This window comes from Miniopterus natalensis, chromosome 5, assembly GCF_054644295.1.
Source record: "Miniopterus natalensis isolate mMinNat1 chromosome 5, mMinNat1.hap1, whole genome shotgun sequence".
Classification (NCBI taxonomy): Eukaryota; Metazoa; Chordata; class Mammalia; order Chiroptera; family Miniopteridae; genus Miniopterus; species Miniopterus natalensis.
This window is the reverse complement of record NC_142085.1, coordinates 14,041,198-14,060,868: the sequence shown is the minus strand read 5'-3', so window position 1 is coordinate 14,060,868 and position 19,671 is coordinate 14,041,198. Positions and strand designations below refer to the sequence as shown.

At 50.9% G+C, this 19,671-nt stretch overlaps 1 protein-coding gene across 1 annotated transcript; it reads left to right on the top strand.

Moving 5' to 3' along the window:
• Positions 1 to 1,581: 1,581 nt before the first annotated feature.
• Positions 1,582 to 7,778, top strand: UNC5CL (unc-5 family C-terminal like). The gene is made up of 8 exons (XM_016212705.2): positions 1,582 to 1,966; positions 2,455 to 2,755; positions 3,513 to 3,775; positions 4,458 to 4,559; positions 4,931 to 4,998; positions 5,804 to 5,904; positions 6,066 to 6,179; positions 7,562 to 7,778. The coding sequence occupies exons 1-8, from the start codon at positions 1,582 to 1,584 to the stop codon at positions 7,776 to 7,778; spliced, it is 1,551 nt and encodes a 516-aa protein (XP_016068191.2).
• Positions 7,779 to 19,671: the final 11,893 nt, after the last annotated feature.

The following is a 19,671-nucleotide window of genomic DNA, read 5'->3' as shown; positions in this document are numbered from 1 at the left end:
GGGGGGGAGTGTGAGGGAACGGCACCAGCAAAAGCCAGGGGCGAGAAGGAACGAGGTGTGGGGAGCTGGGTCTGGCCGAATGGAGCCTTGGAAATCAAGGGAGGAAGAGGGAAAGCAGGGCAGAGGGGCAGTAGCTCGGAGGGCCTGGGACAGCTGACATCTGTGCAGGAGGCGGCTGGAAGGTCCTGGGCCCGTCCGAGGCCCCCGCTGCATGTGGGCAGCAGGTAGCCGGGTAGCCAGGTGAGGGGGTGGTAGCCCTGCCTCATTCCAGCCTCACTGGAGGCCTCGCCTTTGTTTTACTTTTGCTTTAAACTTTTGTTACTCCTGGCGGGAGGAGGGGCATAAATAAATCAGCGTGTTTGTATAGTGCTCTGTCACCTACAAGTGCTTTTCACACGACCTCACGCCTTCCTCGCAATCACTCTGGGAGGTCATTTCCCCCCCACTTGTAAGAGCTTTTAGAAAGAACGGCAAAGTTAATATAAAATACATGCCTGGTGTGAAAAATTCAAAGGATACAGAGGAAGGAGAGTTTGAAGAAATGGGAAGCCCTGGTTCACACGGCCTCTCAGCTTCCCATCTCTCAGTACCGGCCAATGGGAATAGGGTGGGGGCGCACCCTCCCAGGCCTGCAGGCCCAAGGCAGGAATCACTAGCACAGGTGGCTACTGAGCACTGGAACCAGAACCAGTCCCCATCCTGCTGTGTTGTCGGTGTGAAAGAGACACACAGAGAAAAAGAATGCAAACTGTTTCATTAATAACTTTATATTGATTACCTGTCAACATAATACTATTTTGAATATATTGGGTAAAATATATTATTAAAATTAATTTCTCCCATTTCTTTTTACTTTTTTTTTTTTTTTTTACTGTGGCCGCTAGAAAGTTACACATAATATTTTTATTGTCCTGTGCTGCTCCAGACCTTTCTTTATAATTTATATCCAGGGTTGGCAAAAGGAGGTTTATAGCTGTGAGTACACAAAAGAGTTCATTGCTGTATTATTTATTTATTATTGCATTATTTATTTGTCTTATGTAAACCTACTTTTGCCCACCCCTGTAGACACACCCATAAATATGTATCCATACTTGTATATAGTTTTGATATTTACATGAATGAGATCAGGGGATGTCTAGCTCCTGTGAGTTGCTTTTCTGTTAAAGATTTTTTCTATAGTGAGAAAACTGACAAGTGAGGAAACTGAGGCACATTAAGCAATAAGACAAACTCACTCAGCCAGTGACCAAGGTGGCACTTGAACTCACATGCTCTAAACCCCAGCCCTTTCTGCCTCAGGGGAGTTTAATTTGATGTTTAGGTCAGGAGGAGCTACTGTAGGCCTGGGTAAGAGAGAGAGAGGCGAAGCTCTGTTAAAGGCACTGATCTGACTGGGGTGTTTGAGGTGCACTGGAATAAAGACAGTTTGCTCTCTCACTGCAGCCGTTTGGAAGCCAAGTCTTGGCCTCTACAACACTGAAAAGGCTTAGCCTGGCACTGGCCCCTTTATCACCCCTGCCCTTGGCCTTGGTTGTTACAGGGCTGCAGGGGAACTGGCAGCACCAAGTGACCAGGCAGATGTGCTCCCATGAGAATTCCTTCCAACCTGCCCAGTTCCTGCTGCTGGTGGGGGTTCCCGTGGCAAGTGTCCTCCTTCTGGTCCAGTGCCTTCGATGGCACCGTCCTCGCTGGCTGCTGCGGACCTGCTGGAAGCTGGATAATCAGGAGCAGCCAGTGCCTGATCCCACTCCCCTACCAGAATATGAGGCCCCAAACCAGTGCCCGTCGGTCATCATGTCAGAGATGGTCGCCTTCTACCAGGAGCTGCACACGCCCACCCAGGGCCAGACTGTCACCCGTCAGCTGATGAACAAGCTGCTGGTGTTTTCGGCTCGAGAGGTGGATCACCGCGGTGGCTGCCTGATACTCAGGGACACGGGCATCTCTCTGCTCATCCCGCCAGGTAACAGCGCCCAGCTCGCCTCTCTGCGAGTAGTTGTTCAGACTGTGTGATGTTCGGGCACCACATCGAAGGGAGCATCGTTCACAGACACCTTCCTAATTTTGAAAATTGCTTACATTTTTAGTATGACTTTATTGACTCCAAAGACAACTTCCCGGTAGGTGGAAGTGAAGTGCCTTGTCCTAATGAACAGTATGTCATGACAATACTCTGATAAAGGAACGTAAGGTGGAGGGAGCGCTCTTTTCGCAAATTCACACAGTTCCCTGCATGGGCTAGCGGCAGCCCTGTAAAGGAGGTGGGGGGCTCGCCCAGGATTACACTGCACGTCAGCTCACGGTCGTCTTGCTCTCCCTCCGTCCTGCCTTCCCGAGTGGGCACTGTCTCCCCTTCCACCTCCCCTCCCACTGTCCTGGCCTCCCGTGGCAGGGGTGCTCCTCCTGCTTGTCCGGCCCATCCTGTCCCAGCTCTCCGTCTCGTTTCCCCAGGTGCTGTGGCTGTGGGCCGCCAGGAGCGGGTGTCACTGATCCTGGTGTGGGACCTGTCGGATGCCCCACCACTGTCCCAAGACCAGGCACTGGTGAGCCCCGTGGTGGCATGTGGACCCCATGGGGCCTCCTTCCTGAAGCCCTGCACCCTCACCTTCAAGCACTGCGCCCAGCAGCCCAGCCATGCCCGCGCCTACAGCAGCAACAGGAACCTGCTCGATGACAAAGTCTGGAAGCCCCTTGGGCAGGCGGGGGTCCACACCTCCCTGGACGAGTGTCGCATCCAGCTCTCCCACTTCAGGTAGGCACGAGTCCATCGGCCTGTCCTTTCTGCCCCCTTTTTCTGTCTGCCCTGTCCTCCTCTCTCTGTGTGGATCTGCCCCTTTATCTGTCCCAGATGGCCTGCAAATCCCTTATTCCCCCATGTCCCTTCTCGGTCCCTCTGTCCTAATGTCTAGACAGCTTGTGCCACTCCAATCCTGTCCAGGACTGTACATCCCCCATGGTCTCTTTGCCTGTCTAGAAGGGTCTGACTTAACCCCAGCCCACTTTCTGGAGGGGCCTCGTCCCATGGCCACCTCTGACTCTCTAAGATTGTCTATGTCCTATGCCCCTGCTCAGGACCGTGTCCCAATTGCCTAGGGCAGTTTGTCCCCTCTAGTGCTCTAAGACACTATCCCATCTCTTGTCCGTCCTTAGCTCTGTCTTTCTAGGCTCCCTTCCTCTCATTCTCCTTGCCACCCATTAACCAGAGCCAGCCCGGCCATCAGTGGGCCCTTCCAAAGCATGGTGGCCCTGAGCCCGCCTTCCCACTGTCCTGTGCCGAGGATATTTGCTGGCTCTTCTCTACACTCTGTGATGGTCACTGCATGTGACTCAGGTTTTGTCCCCCTACCAAACCCCCCACTTCCTCCCTATACACACCCGGGCCTGCTCTCCTTAGCTCCTCGGAGGCTCCTGCGGAATCCTCTGGCACAGCAGGAGCTGGGTGGCCTGTGCGCTGGTGTCCCAGGGTCCACTCCACCCGGTCCCTGCCACCATCTCCATCTACTCTGCAGCCTCTACACCTGTGTGCTGGAGGCACCCGTGGGCCATGAAGCTCGCAAGTGGCTGCAGCTGGCGGTGTTCTGCTCCCCACTGGTGCCAGGGCAGACCCACCTGCAGCTGCGTGTCTACTTCCTCAACAACACGCCCTGCGCCCTGCAGTGGGCAATTACCAAAGAGCAGCCCCACGGCGGGCGCCTGCGTGGGCCCTGCCAGCTCTTCGACTTCACTGGGGCCCGAGGGGACCAGTATCTAAAGCTCAAGTACATCTCTGAGGGTGAGGGAGGCTGGGGACAGGGAAAGAGGGAGCCTCACTAGAGGGAGGGGTCTGGGCCTCCCCCGGGGGGGGGGGGACATCTGGGAGCCTCAGAGTCTTTTCAGAGACTCTCGGGCAGACTCCAAGGGGGCCCCTCTGGCTTCTGTTGCCTCCAGGAGCCCCCAGGCTCTGCCCACTTCCTCCCTCTGTGGCTCACTCAGCCCTGATCACTCCATGGGAGGACAGGGTGATGCAGGCGGGGAGGAGGGGAGGAGAGGCATGGCACCCCCGGGAGGGAGGGGGAGGTTTTTATTTCACCTGGGTGGAGCTGGTGTGGAGGAGCAGTCCCAGTCTGCTCTGCTTGGGCTCTCTTTCCTGTGTGGCACGGGCTTTGGGAATTGCCCCTGGGACCTAGGGCATTTGTATGGGCACACAACCATGGTTGCTTCTGGGGGTAGCAGATGAGAAGGTGACAGATTGGGGGAAAGGGTACAAGGGGGAGGGGTCTGTGTGCTGTGTGTGGTGGAAGGGTCCCCTGCCCAGGGTCTGGGGCTCCCACTCACTTGAGACGCCCCTCCTGACTTTGCTCCCTCCTGGTCCCTTGCCACAGCACCCTGCATGGTGCCTGCTGCAGAGCAGTTTTCCTTAAACACTGTGGAAGGCCCTGCTCTCTGAGGCCCTCCACTCTCTGTCCCCTCCCCAGGTTGGGAGAATGTGGATGACAGTAGCTGCCAGCTAGTTCCCCACCTCCACATCTGGCATGGAAAGTGCCCCTTCCGCTCCTTCTGCTTCCGGAGGAAAGCAGGTAGTCCAGGCGCCCGGGCTCTGCTCCCCTCCCCTCCCCTCCCCTCCCCTCCCCTCCCCTCCCCTCCCCTCCCCTCCCCTCCCCTCCCCTCCCCTCCCCTCCCCTCCCCTCCCCTCCCCTCCCCTCCCCTCCCCTCCCCTCCCCTCCCCTCCCCATCTGGTCACCCAGGCTCTCTGCAGCTCTGCACTGGGCCATGCCCCAGGCCTGTTCAAGGCCAGGAGCCACATGGACCTCTGCAGAGGGAAAGATGGCGCGTCTGACTTAGCTTCTTCAGATGTCCAAAGCCTCCCTGTGGAGTCCCTTTCAGGCCTCCTGCTCTCCTATGCCAGGCCTTTTCCTTTCTCACCTGCCCTGTCCCCTCCTTTTTGCAGCCAGTGAGAATGAGGACTGCTCGGCACTAACCAATGAGATCATCGTCACCATGCACACCTTCCAGGATGTGAGTTGGAGCTGAGTGCAGAGGAAGGGGAGGGCCTGGGAGGAGTGCTGGGCAAAGTGGGAGGGGGTCTGTGCCCAGTAGGCACGGCCCTGATCACATAATCAGGCAGGTGAAGATGGCACCTGGCCTCCAAGTTACCCTCCACCCGACTCCCTCGTCTGTTCATGGATGGATCCAGTAGGAGAGTAAAAGAACCCAGGGAACCTTCTCTCAACCCAGGGAAACTTGGGCATCAGAGAGAGGTGGCTTCTTTCTAGGCTGATTGTCTCCATCTGAGAGATGATATCTATCCCTAGTGTGGAGAGTGACCAGGAAGGGGGTCTTCGGTGGGTGGGATGGGAGTGAGGCGTCCCACTCTCTCAAAGGAAGATATGAAGAAATCAGGGCTGAGAGTCTTTGGGGAATCAGGGTGGCATCTTAGTGGAGAGCAGGCAGATACCCCTCGAGGTATCAAGTGGGGAGGAAGAACCAGGGAAAGGAGGAGTGGAGGGAAGGGGTCATGTATGCCATGTATCTCTATTTTTGGATGACCACCCCCCTGTCCCAGGACCCCGCCTAGGACTTCTCCTGGTGCCTTAGGATGCACTCTGTTTGGTCTTCATGTCCCAGGTCCTAAAGAGCTCAGCAAACTTAAGGCTGAAGGTTCTGGGGTTAGGGAAGCAGAGGGTGGGGTCCTGGGTGGGGAGGGCTGCATCTCCTGGTAACGTGGCTCTGAGTGACAGGCTGAAGGACTGTATGAGAAATGGAGGTAGGTCCCCCAGCTCCTTGATCCCTAAGTGTGTTTCCGGCCCCTCTGTTGGCACAGGGCTTGGAGACCAAGTACATGGAAATCCTCAGATTCCAGGCATCAGAGGAGGAGGCCTGGGCGGCACCACCCCCTGTCTCCCAGGCTCCCCCATGCAACAGGTGAGGTGGGGGTTGCTTGGGCTGCTGCCTGGGGGGTCTTTGGGATTCCCACCCCAGTACCTATAGGCAAATACAGCATTTGGGAGGGGTGTAGAACCAGACTGGGTGCCTTTGATCTTCCCCTCTGAGAACACCCCCCCCCCCCCCCCCCCGGCCCTCAGGCTGCCCCCCGAGCTCTTTGAGCAGCTGCAAATGTTGCTGGAGCCGAACAGCATCACAGGCAATGACTGGCGGAGACTGGCCTCCCACCTGGGGCTCTGCGGCATGAAGATCCGGTAAGAGGGGCGAGGTCTGCTGACAGGAGGGGAGGGGGGTTTTCAGACCACAGATAAGGGAGCAACTTTAAAGAGAGCGAATGGCTACTCCCACCCTATTGCCCATAGGAGGGCAGCTCCTTCTATTTATCACTGTATTGTCAGTACCTAGGATGATGCCTGGCTCTTAGTAGGTCCTCAATGAATACTTAAAAGAAATCAATTAACATGTAAGTTACATATTGAGTGATTGGCCTGCTGTGCCCTGAGGGGTAGAATGGCAGACTGCAGGACAATGTGCGTAAAGCATGCAGCTGACTGCCTGACATGTGGTCATAAATGTTGGCAGTAATGGGGGCAATGCCACCCTTGTCTCTGTCACGAGAAATAAGTGGGAGAACACTTCTGAGCTAAGCCCCAGAGCCCAGACTACGAGTGTAATGCTCAGCGAAGACTTCGCCTAGGCGATGGGACTAGAGCTGGGCCCAGCGGAGGACAGGGTGGATTTTAAAATCACCTATTTATTAAACATTTATCAAGTATCTGCTATGTCCTGGAAAACTATGCTAAGCTTTGGGACACAAGAGGAATGGTCCCAGCCCCCAGCAGCTCACACTCTAGTAAGAGATACAAAGAGCTTAACAAAATAAAGGCAAGTGTTCCTTGTGCCTTATGTATGTATACTATATTGCAGAGCAAGTTGAAAACAGAGGCACAAAATAGCTAAAGTAAGAATAATAATGACTGTGGAAATTATGATTAGAAGTCTGAACTGAGGGCTGCACAATGGTCCTTTGCCCTGGGAAGTGGGAATTAGAAAGGGCTTGGGGGGGTGGGGGTGGAATCGACCATTCTGCTTGGGGGGCTGCCTGCAAAGTGGTAAGTGGATAGCCTGAAGAAGGAAGGTTCAGGATGGGGGCAGGAAGGAAAGGTCAGAAAAAACGGGCGAGGTCAAGTGGTGGTTGAGCCAGAAAGTCAGGGATGTGGGCTTGGTTAGTATGCAACAGAGAGTCTGTAAGGTTTCTGAGCAGAAACAACCGTTTCCCCAGTGGTGGGCAGGATGCTGGGAGAGGGGAGAGTGTGTTTGGAAGTGGGAGGAGGGGAGTGAGGTGTCCCACTCTCTCAAGAGAAGATATGAAGAAATTGGGGCTGAGAGTCTTTGGGGAACCAGGGTGGCCAAGAGAGGACAGTAGCCACCTAAGAGGTCCTCTCATCCAAGACCTCCATACCAGAAGAGGAAACTGAGGCTTAGAGAGGAGTGACTTTTGAGCCAGGGCAATCTCAGATTTCAAAGTCCTGGGCCCCCCTCCCACTGCCTTGAGTCTCCTGGAAGGCAGGCAAGAGGACCAGAGCTAGGGCTGGGTGTGGATCTCACCGCAGTGCCCCCCCCCCCCGGTGGCCAGGTTCCTGTCCTGCCAGCGCAGCCCCGCAGCGGCCATCCTGGAGCTGTTTGAGGAGCAGAACGGCAGCCTGCAGGAGCTGCACTATCTCATGACACTTATGGAGCGGCTGGACTGCGCCTCCGTCATCCAGAATTACCTGAAGACCGACGGCAGCCCAGCCCCGGTCCGCGGAGGCGCCTGGGAGAACCAGGCCCTGGAGCTGGACGAGAAGCTCTGAGTTCCCCCGGGGGCTGGGCAGGGTGGGGCGCAGTCCAGTCTGCAGCACCCTAGGCCGTGGGGTGTGCCTGGACCCCGAGGAACAGAGTAGCTCTCTCTGGCTGCGCCCACCGACCTCATCAGAACCCTCCCACTGTCTGGGGCCACTGTGAGGCTAGACTGCCACTGTCAGCCTTCCAGGGCAGGGGCCACCTTGCGACTCACTCGTCCTGCATGCACATCCCCTCCTGGATGGCAGGGGGCGCAGGAGCCCAGGAGATGGCCCCTCGCGGTCGGCCTTGGGAAGCTATTACTACACCAATGGACTGTTAGGTTGCAGCGTTGGCACCCGTTGGGGACCAGTCAGTCCACAGTATTCACTGAACCCTTAGGGATGCCCAGCATTGCACTGGGCATCATGCGAATCCTGAACATATGAGAGAATTTGGAGCCTTGACAAGCCCACAGCTCTCTTGTGGGAGCGAGAAGCGCTCAGAGGAGCAAACTCTAAAACAACACATGCAGGGTGGCTACAAGTAGGCTTCCAGTTGTGAGCACAGGAAACAGAGTTTATTCTTGTACTATTATTTATTAATTATTGTATTATTTTCCATACGAACAACTGTAGACCTGCTTTTGCCCCAGCTGGCATATGCTGTGGATAGTGGAGGTGAGTGATATGAACTGTACCGCTTTAGGAGTGGAGGGGAGAGGGAGCTGAGCAGGGGCTGGAGCAGCGAAGATGCCGGAGAGAGATGTGAACATGCCAAGAGCGGTTCGGAGATCTTCAGGTGGGGGTGGAGGGAAGTGGTGACCGGACTGAGGGTAGGAGCCAGGAGCAAGCGTGGAGTGCTGGGGCTTTAAGGAGACTGGGCTCCTGGGTGTGAGGGGAGGGGATTCCGCAGGGGTTCCAGGCCAGATCTAAAGGGGGGCAGTCATACCTGGCTGTCCACCTGTCACCTTTGCCTTCCTTTGTCTCTTTATTCTTGCCTTGTCTTTCTCTCTCTGCCATTATATCTGTTATAAAACATCAAAGCTGAAAAGATATTCCAAGATTATATTCTTGCCCAACCTTTTTATTTCTTTATTTCAAACTGTATGAGTTTTAAGTCTCTCTGACTACATTTTGCTCTCACCATCTCCTGCGGTCTTCCATCCCTGAATCTGTCTCTCTGTTATTTTATGTCTTAGCATCTTTGTGTTTCTACCTCATTACTGTGCCTGCCTTTGTGTTTCTTTCTCTGAAACCCTCAGTCATTGCCTCAGGCAAATGTCTCTAAACCAGTGTTATATGTCAAAGGCTTTTGAAAGACACTGGGCTACCCTAGAAATGGATGGGTGGGGATTTTATCTCATGAATCATGATCCAGTTTAGGGTCAGGAAATAAAGGTAGTTATTAAAGAGCACCCCACCAGTCAAACAAATACTTATTCAGCACCTACTATGTGTTAAACACTATATAGGAAAGAGATTAATAGCTGCGTCCCGAAGAGAGAACAAAGGGTTTGACTGAACTCTAGCGATTCTTTTGTTTGCAAACAGGCGTTAATTTTTTTTTAAGGGCAGGCGAACAGTCTCTCTGGCAACACTAAACAATTTGCTTCTGTATTTAATTAAAATACATTAAGGCTTTTTCTATGATGAACAATGTTGTATAATAAAATATGAAAATTGCCTTTCCTTGTTACTAACTGTATTTTGCTAAGATTTTGATACATTTGGTTGTGGGTCTGAATGGTTTTATTTGGTAAAATTGTATGGATGGGGGCAGGTTCGAGGACGCATTTTGTAGATTGTGCTTCCAGTATGCAAATTGTCTGGGTCCAGCAAGGTAAGTCAGGGAGGTTCACTTGTCTTTCATTAGAAGCAAGTCTCCCTCTTCCCTCAGCCCCACCATCCTCTCCCACCCTTCTCATTAGCCGTCCCGCCCCACCAGGGGCTGCCAGCCTCTCCGGGTTGGTGCCTCGGCCTCCTGCCCTGGCACCTGCCTCAGGATCTCTTTGCTAAGAGCATCTTTCTTCCCTGGAGTCCCAGCACAGCTTCCCCCTTTTCTCCCATCATCTCTTCCTTGCTTTCCACGCCAGCCAAAGGCATCTTTATTTGTGTTCCTCCTTACCCTGGGACAAATCATTTAAGAGTTTCAAGTTTTCTGGAAATGTGAATAGAGGCCACAAGGGTTTCTGTGACGAGACTAATGCCTTCTGGCCCTTCTCCTCCCTAATTCCTCAGAATGGATCTGAAGTGCCAGGAAAAGAGGGTTGGAAACCTTGGGGTAGGTGGCAGGCTGCTTGACCGTGTAGGGCGGATCCTACCTTTCCCAAATCAAACCCGATCGGCATGTATTTGCTTGCACCTAAAGCTGAGACATGTTCTGGGCGCGTTAGGAGACTTGGTGCTCAGCCCTGGCTGTGGTGCAGGAAGAACAGCTCTCATCTCTCTGGCTTCAGCCTCTTTACCCTTAGAATGGAGCAACTGTGTTCCAGGCTCTCCAAGGGTCTTCTTTTGATTCCATAGGCTCATGCAGAGATGGGACACTGGCGACCCAGGACATGCCCTTGGGGATTTTCTTTGTGTATTTCCTTTAAATAGAGCAATTGGCCACTGCCTATGGCATTACTTCCAGCCTTTTCCTTGTAGGTTATCTGCCTGGTCCCTAAAATCCCTAAATTTGTGACTTCTGCTTTTTGCATATTGTAGAAGCCCACACCTAAACTCCTTCCTGTTGGGTTTAGAGCAGGAGAGCAATGAGCAGGCGAGGTCAGGCCTTGGTCTGCAGGGTTAGAGGTTCCAGTGCTCGGGGTAACATGTGTCCTCGGCACCCTGTCTGTCTGCTGAGTGACCAGATCCATGTCATGCCAGTGTCCAGATCCATGCTGTCCAACAGAAACAGAGTGAAAGCCACATATTTAATTCTATATTTTCTAGTAGTCATCAAAAAAATGTAAAGAGAAACCGGTAAAGTCAGTTTTTTTTTTTTTTTTTACAAATCATTCATGTTTATTTTTATTTTTGTGAAATCAGTTTTAATAATGTATTTTATTTAACCTATATATCCAGAGTGTTATAATTTCTATATGTAATCGATATAAAAATTATTAATGGCATATTTTGAATTATTTTTTTCATAAAGTATTTTGAATTTCGTGTGTATTTTGCAATTACAGCACATCTCAATTTGTATTGAAAACGTGCTAAATTTTTATTGGAAATATTTGATCTGTATTTAGCTTCCATAAAATTTATAGCATAAAAAATACATTTACATACACGAATTAAGCTAAAAATGAAGTTAGGTATAAATTTAAAAATTTAAATCAGTTGGAATAAAAAAAAATAAAAAAAAATAAAAATGTAGTTCCTCAATTGTGCTAGCTATATTTAAAGTGCTCAATAGCTATGTGGCTAGTGGGTGCTGTAATGGAAAGCACGGGTATAGATTATGGACCCAGCTGGGCATAACTTTATAGTGCGCTGGACCATTCATTCATTCATTCATTCATTCATTCATTCATTCATTCATTCATCCAATATTTGCTGACTACCCACCGTCACAAAGTGTTGGTGATAAAAATTCAACGACAAAAAGCATTCTCATTCTGTAGGGGCTCCTGGGAAGGTGGCCGTCAGAGAGAAGGACACCTTTCCCACCCCTCTCCACACCCGACTAAGAAGGAAATGAATGAGGTCCAGGCAGCCCCTTCTGCTGCAGGAATGGCACCCACAGTGAGACGGAGAGGCCAGGGCGTCAGTCGGGTGTCCCCGGGGCACCCAGCACAGCAGGTGGGTTCTCAGTTGCCCACAACAGAATTCACTCTCACTGGCTGAGGCCATCAGGGGAGTTTACTCTGAAGGATAAATAATAATTTGGAAGACTGAGAAATAAAATCAAGGTGAAGTTTCTAGCAATAATGCCCTAAAATTTGCGGTAGAACTAGCCCAAGGGAGAGAAACTGGTATTCCTGGGGCTGCGGGTAGTGAGCACTAGATCTCAGGAAGCGGCCGCTCCTGCCCTATCACTGCCACTTCTGAGCTGGGACTCGGACCTCACCACCGCTTCTGAAGGCTGAGGCCTCTGCTGCCGTCCACGTCGGCAAACATGGAAACGCCACGCACTGTACCGCCTGCTTCTTCATGCTACCAGTTTCTGGGTCAGTCTCCAGTATGGGCGTCAGATTGTCAGTGCCCTGATTGCATGCTAAATCCTAGCTGCAAAGGAGTCTGGAAATTTGAACTCTGACTTTAATATTGGAGAGGTAGGATTCATTACATGCAAATATTCCCAAATATGAAAAAAATATTCAAAAGTTGATGGACAGCCATGAATATGACAGATTTCCACTCTACCCAGGGTGTAGTTAATGCTGTGGCCCCAGGCAGCAAAGTCTCTTCACAGAAAGAGCCACGACCTCAGCAGGTGTTGGTGTAATTCCCTGACCTTCGGAATCATCTCAATAAAGCATGACTGCGCTCATCCCTCAGGATATCCCTCTGATCCCTGCACAATCCAGGATCAGACTTTGACATATTTCATGCGAATCCAGCAAAGCTCACCAAGAGCAGTGAGCTGATTTACTCAGTGCCTTCTCCAGTCCCACATACCTTCCTGTGCAGCAGAGGCTGAAAACTAAACCCACATTTCCCAGGCCCCTTGGCAGATGGGGATCTAGATTTGTTTAGGTCCTGCCACTGAGCTGAACTCATGTAGGACCTTGATTTGGCATTAAATAGTGTGGGAGTTGAATAGGGCATGAGATTGGCGCTTATTTTGAGGAGCCGAAGTCCATGAGCCAGCCACTGTGGCAGCAGCTTCCTGAGTTGGCAGCTTCCTCGGTGCCCTGGTTCTGTGGCGTGGTTTGAGGAGGTTTTGCTTAGAGTCTGTTCCTTCAGGCCCTCCAATTACTCCGTGAACTATCTAGATTCCGTAATACAGTGTTTTGTGCTCAGACTAGCTAGAGGGGTTTCTATAATGTACAACGAAGACCTCTATCCAGTGTGCCCATGAGCCTTTCTTTGGAAAGAGTGTCCCTTATTCTGTGATTATACCCTTTCTTCCTTGTTGGTGTCAAAGGGTCTATTATCTTATGAACATATAGTGATAGAGGTGATAGTTTCATGAAAATGTTTTTACCTGGCAAAACAAAAAGTTAGTAATCCTGTGCTGACTTTCCCCTTCCCAAATTAAAAAACAAAAACAAAACCAATGATTGTATTTGTGAAATACAAAAGCCTTGGAGCCCAGCCGGCGTGGCTCAGCGGTTGAGCATAGACCTAGGATCCAGGAGATCGCAGTTTGATTCCCGGTCAGGGCAAGTGCCAGGGTTGCGGGCTCGGTCCCCAGCAGGTGGAGTGCAGGAGGCAGCCCATCAAGGACTCTCTCATCATTGATGTTTCTCTCTCTCTCTCCCTCTCCCTTCCTCTCTCCGAAATCAATAAAAATTATATTTAAATAAATAAAAACCAAAAGCCTGGGAATACTCATTCATGAGAACCCTTTTCCTTACTCATCCTTTTAAAAGCCTTACACAGGGTTGGGCTTACATCCACTCAGCACACATCTGAATACTTGTTATGTGCTTAGAATCATGGTGTCCCCTCATTTATTTTCTTATCTTTAGGTATTCTTTCTCATGCTTTCTTAATTCTAACTTATGCTAGTTTCTTTTTGGTGGGGATGTTATGGCTCCTGGCCAACAAAAAGCTAACATCCATACTGGCTGGTTAGTGTCATAAAGACATTAGCCCAAGGACAGGAATATGTTTTATAATAGCTAGCAGCCTTCAGGTGGGAGTAGATTTGTTTTTCAAACACACTAGGAAAGATGCAATAAGAAAATGAAGACTAATGTTTAGGAAATGCTGGAGTGGGTGAAGATGGGATTTTAGAAAAATTTGTTAGTGGGACAGAGAGTAGAGATGGGATGGGGAAGGACCTACCAGCTTATTGGGGGGGGGGGGCAGCCGTCCTGTCCTTGGGAATCCCAGAAAAACACAGAAGCGTGTGTGACAGAGAAGGGGACCCAGTGGCATCAATCACCTTGGAGATCTACTAGGAAAACCTTCACATCTTGTTTGTGCCTGTTGTATACCCACCCCTGACTTCTCTTCTCCAATGTTGGGCTTCTTGATCTGGGGGTGAAGAGGCCACCTGTGGCCAGGTGGCAGAAGTGGACAACTTTCAGGGCACATGGTCTGAGACCTTCGGAAGCTCCCATGTCGGAAAGCCTCCTTCTTTGTGTGTCTGCGCTGTCCTTTTTGCCCACGACTACCCCCTTCTTTCTGGGCTAAGCTGGTCGCATATGACTCGGGTACATTTCCCCATGGGAGCAGATCAGGTGATTCCCTTACTCCAGCCTTTGTGTCTTTCCGTTAATGAACCCTTTTTAACTTATTTGGTTTCATCAAAGCAGAATGTGATTTCGTTCCCTTGAGGCCCCGTCTTGGAAGCCCAGTGATACGGGCCAACGTAAGGCCTCGGAAACTCCACAGACTCGAACTTAAACACCAGCTCTGTCGCTTTGCGTGAAGACCCGGGCAAGTGACGTACTGTGTGTGAGGCTCCATCTCCATGTCTGGGCGATGGGGGTAATAACACCCTCCTTGAAAGACTGTTGTGCGGGCGAACGAGACCGTGAGTGCAAGACGCTCAGCCTCTGCCTGCCCCGGTGGGTCTGGTTCAATAGTACTTGAGGTCCTTCTCTTTGCGGCGACCCCTGACCCTTGGGCGAGACGCGTATTGATTTTGGCAGTAGAACATCCCTTCCCTCTCTTCAACATCATTCTGATTTCCTTTCAGGAGTCATCTTTCCCCCCTGGGAGTAGTCTTAGAGGGCGCTAATCCTCAAGAGGCAGAATTCTTCTTTACTGCCCTTGGTGTAGACAGGGGGCTAGGACATGATCCAATATCACTCCAGACACCGAATCCTGGGGTAGTAGATAGAGGACTTGCTAAGAAGTGAATGTTTGTGTCCCCCTAATATTCATATTTTAAAGTATAAAACCCTGATATGATGGTATTAGGAGGTGGGGCCTTTGAGGTAATTAGGTCACGAGGGTGGAACTCTCATAAATGGGAGTAGTGGCCTTATGAGAAGAGACATGAGAGATCTTCTTTCCCTCTTTCTGCGCTGCTCTCTGCCATGTGAGGATATAAGTAGATGCCCATGTGAGACCAGGAAGAGAGCTCTCACCTGACACCGGATTGCTTGCATCTTGAGCTTGGACTTCCCAGTCTCCAGAACTTCAAGAATTCAACGCCTGATGTTTGAGCCACTCGGTCTGTGGTATTCTATTATTGCAGTCTGAACTGACTGAGACAGGCTGTGTGCAATGGCTGTGGCTCTTCAGAGCCATGGAGGTGCGCCTACATGGCTATTCCTCTCTCTGATGCCCAGGTTGCTAAGGGCCCCTCCCAGAAACTTCCCCTTTGGCTTATATTTGCAAGAATTGGTTTCTCTTGGAACCAAGTGCCCAGTATAACACCCCTTAACCTTATACTTAAGCCATGAAATAGCCTAGAATCTATATTAGTTTTCCTCTGCCGTATAACAAATTACCTCCAAAATTAGTGGCTTAAAACAGCAACCATCGTTTATTAGTTCTCCCTGTTTCTACGGGTCACAGTAGTTTTTGGTTCAGGATCTCTCTTGAGGTTGCATCACCTGAAGATTTGACTGGGGCTGGCAGATCCACATTCGCAGTGACCCATTCACATGGCTGGGAAGTTGGCGCTGGTTGTTGGCCAGGGGTCTCAGTTCCTCTGCACATGGGGCTCTTGTAAAACTTCTTGAGAACCTTCGCAGCATGACGCCACATTGTTGAGTCCAGATGTCCTGATGTGGCGGTCAGGGCTAAAACAGCCATGACCTCTGGGGCTTGGAATTGTTCTAAGCCAGGTAAGTCAACATTGCCCTCTGAAGGTGTTTCTAAGCAGAGGAGACTTATTTTATCTTGGCTAATCCTAACTGTCTTGTTCTCCAGCTGCCTAAAGCAGGATGTTCTTAGCAAATGTTGGGGCAATGCTGTTTAACCTTTTTCAGAAGGCTTTGGAAGTTCTCCGTACGCCTGGCCAATCATTTCTCAGTGGATCCTCACAACAACCCTACGGGGCAAGCAGGGACGGATGTAGGGACCTCACTTCACAAATGAGACTGAGGCCTATGGATCACAAGTGTTGGTTAGTCAGGCATAGAGGTTAAGGGCACAGTGTCAGGAAAGAGATAGGCCTGGGTTTCAAACCTGGGGCTGCCCTTTACCGGCTGTGTGATCTGAGTGAACTGCTTAACATATCTGTGTGCCTCCATTTCTGCATCTGTAAAATGGGACTTATTGTGGCATTATAGTGCCACAATAATGGTGTCAGTCTTCAGGACTGTCAGGATGAAATGAGACAGAGTGTATCGAGCACTTAGCATAGTGTCTGACACTTACTAAGCACTCAGCAAATATAGGCTGTTGTCATGAGTATTAGCTCAGGCTTGGCCAGGTTATGTATTTTAGCAATTTGCACAGTGGGTTGGTTTGTTCTCATTGGTGAACATTAGAAATAAGAGAGACAACCAACCCCCTCCTCACAGCAGCCACCTCCCCAGGGCTCCTCCTTCTCTCCCCTTCCTCCTCAGTTGTCTTGTATACTATCCCAATATTTGAAGAATGCGGGGTTGTAAGAATGTATGGGGTTCCTGTGCAGCATCCAATTTACTGCGGGCCTTCAGTAAACTGTGTTCAATAAGTACTTGTTAACTCAATCAAAAATCAAGTCATCCGTGTGGATAAATGATTAGCTGCCCAGCTGGCTGAGCAGCCCACACACACTCCTGCCAAGCTGCTCCAGGCGTACCTGCGGAAACCTGCTCATCTTAAGCCCAGACCTTGGACAATGCCACCTGTGGCCTTCCCCAGGGGCAGCTTTGTCATAGGCTGTGCAGGTCCCCTCAGACCAAAAATAATCTCTTGACATGTGACAATGCTTTTCAGTTTAACAGGCCATGCCACTGCCATTATTTTCCTGGATTTTCTTCCACAGAGAATTGAGGGCTGGGAGGGAGGTTCAGTGATTTTCCCAAGAGAAGGCCCTGGGCCCAAATCCAAGGCTCTTTGTTCTGAACCCTGGACAATGATGCCGCTTGAACAGTCTGCTCAAATCCTCACCCTTCCTAGAGCTAAGTCCTGCACCTCTACTAGACCCCTGTTAATAAAACATGCAAAACACACGTTTTATCTGATGAGGTAGCTATTGCCTCGGGCGATCATCTTCGGGTGTGAACGAGTGGAGGCTGACAGCTGTCCACCAGAACCTTTCCCTCTTCTTCACCGTACAAGAGTTGTGTTGGGTACACATCTCCCAGTGTCCCTGCGGTTAGGTGAGGCCGTGTGACAAAGTTCTCACCGACAGAATGTGAGTGGGGTGACATAGGAGACCTCGGGGCCCAGTGCCTCAGGGCAATCAGCATGCCTTCTCCGTGTTCCCTTTCCCCTTCCCGCTGGCCAAAAATGGACATGGCACTGACCCAGCTTCCACCGTGGGAGGACCACATCTTGGGGGATGGTGGAGAAACAAGTTGGAGGGAGCCTGGGTTGCTGCCTCTCTGCCTGAAGTGCTGTCTGCTGACCAGGAAGACTCCTCAGATATGACGTGGGGGAGAAATACACTTCTAACTTCCTTAAGCCACTGGGTTATTGTTGGATCTCTTTGTGACAGCAGCCTACTATCTGTCAGAATTAGATGAGTTTACCCACATGAACTGCTTGTCATGGGGCCTGGCACATAGTAAGTGCTCAGTAAATGTTGGCCCTTCTATGACTCTATTTGTGTAGCAGAACTTGGCATTCATCTCCGAGTCTCTGAGTGGAGAATTCAGGATCGGTTTTTCACAAGGCTGTGGACATGGGTTGCCCTGCCCTGTTGCCCCTCTGCCCAGGTGACCAAGCATGGCCTGGAGTGGGCCTCTGTCCCCCCACTGCATGGAACACTGAGAGGCTTCAGGCCAGGGCAGCCCGGTGGACTTGGCTGGGCTTGCTGAGACCAGGGGGTAGCTTTTTGAATCCACTTCCTAGTGACCTCTACGCCTGGTAGAGGGACCCTAGTGAGACAACACCCTGGAGTACCTGACAACAGAGGGCATGTACAGGTGGGACTGCAGTGAGCAGCATAGTATAGTGGACAGTGGGTGGGCTTGTGCTAGAAGCCTCCAGCGGTGCCCAGTAATAACTGGGTGAGATTTGGGGTGAGGTAGGAGCTCTGTAACAGTGAGTAGGGGCAAAAGCTGGCAAAACATGGGTGATGCCTGTTACCGTGAGCCTCTTTGTAGACAGGTATGGCTGGAAAACTTGGGTTACCCTAAAATAAAGCTACCCTAAAATAAAAGAGTGTACAGAGTCAGGGGGCAGCTATGACATCTTACTCGTCTCACGTTTGGAAAGAGGACTCCTACTGCACGGTCAGGCTTCCTGTGCTGTTCTTTACTCCCTGAGAACTATTTAGAATCTTCCCACCCGCACCCTGGCCCTGTATTTGCAACAAGATGTTTCTATATGGATTTTTTTTTTTAAGTTTTTTACCCTGAAGGAATTGTAGACTCTTAAGAACTTGCATAGAGTCCAGAGCACTGATGGCCTCATCGGCCACCCCTCCCAGGGGTGGCGCCTGAGCAACTACAGCGGGTCACCAAATCAGAGAATGAACTCAACTACCGCACACCTCGCTCGGGTTTCACTCGTTTTTGCGAGTTCTCATTGTTTCCTATGTCTTTGTGCATAATCCTCTGATATTTTATTACCTGTATAGATTCCTACGCCACCCCACCACATCCCAATGTCCTTTGCTTCACAGCAGCAGTGAATGTGTTAAAAACCCGAAAGTGCAGCGAGCAAGAGCCAGAGCAAGAGCCAGAGCTGTGTCCTCAGGCAGAGCCGGTTTCGGATCCTGGCTTCCTCGCCAGGGCCTGTGTGACCTTCGGCAGCCTGATAACCGAGACTTTCTGGGCCTGGCTCCCGCCCGGAGAATCGCGGTGATGGAATCAGCGCCTGTTCTCTGGCCGCGGGGCAGGTCGGATGCGATGGCTCTGGGCAGATGCGTGGCTTCTTCAGTAGCCCGGGGTCAGTGCCTTCCGACTTCATGGCTCAGAGTTGTTGACTCAGCATCAGAGATCATTAAGGTTCATAAGAAAGAAAGAAAAAAAGTAGGAGAATCTGCAGTGATGTGCTCAGCACACTGGAGCTGCCTTCTCAGCTCCCCTCCCTAAGGCACTTGCCTGTGACACCCTGTGTCAGAATCCCTGCCATCAGCCTGGATGACACATGTCCCACTCTGCCCCCTCCTCACAAAGCCATGAAAAGGAAGCTCCCCAGAGGCCCCATTGGATTCTTCCCCATATTTCTTTATTTTTCTAAGAGTCTTTGCAAAACCACCCGTGTTTCACACCTGCCTTATCACCTTTCCCCACTCCTTACCCCCACCTCCTTATTTTTAAATCATGGCCAATGGGAGCAACTCATGTTGCACATGAGACCATAATATACAGAAATACACACGTGCAAGTCAGGATTTTATTTAAGGAGAAGTTATTGGAGAGAGATTACTGGACTCATGTCAACATCTCTCATTAGACTGAGCTCTTTGAAGGCAACGATTCTCTGAGTTGTTAAGTCACTTTTGGGTACCCATGCATGCTAACTCCCCAAACAATAATCCCACACAAATAATGAGAGCTCCCACTGGATGAGCCCCTCCATGTCCTTGGCAGGCTGCTTTAAGCTCTAACTCATGTAGTATCTTGCTAAGTAGGCATGAGGCTGATCTCCATGTGTGGATGCGGGACTGAGGCTCTGCACGGCTCAGTGGCCCGCAGGACTTGGTCTTTCGCCCCCAGAACCGATGCACTCTGCACTTCGGCACGCGGCTCTCCGCTGGTGTCTG

Coding starts and splice junctions, on each gene's coding strand:
- UNC5CL (XM_016212705.2), top strand. CDS start 1,582: ATGTGCTCCCATGAGAATTCCTTCCAACCTGCCCAGTTCCTGCTGCTG. Junction 3,776..4,457: donor GCTCAAGTACATCTCTGAGG/GTGAGGGAGGCT, acceptor TCCCCTCCCCAG/GTTGGGAGAATGTGGATGAC. Junction 6,180..7,561: donor CTCTGCGGCATGAAGATCCG/GTAAGAGGGGCG, acceptor CCCGGTGGCCAG/GTTCCTGTCCTGCCAGCGCA.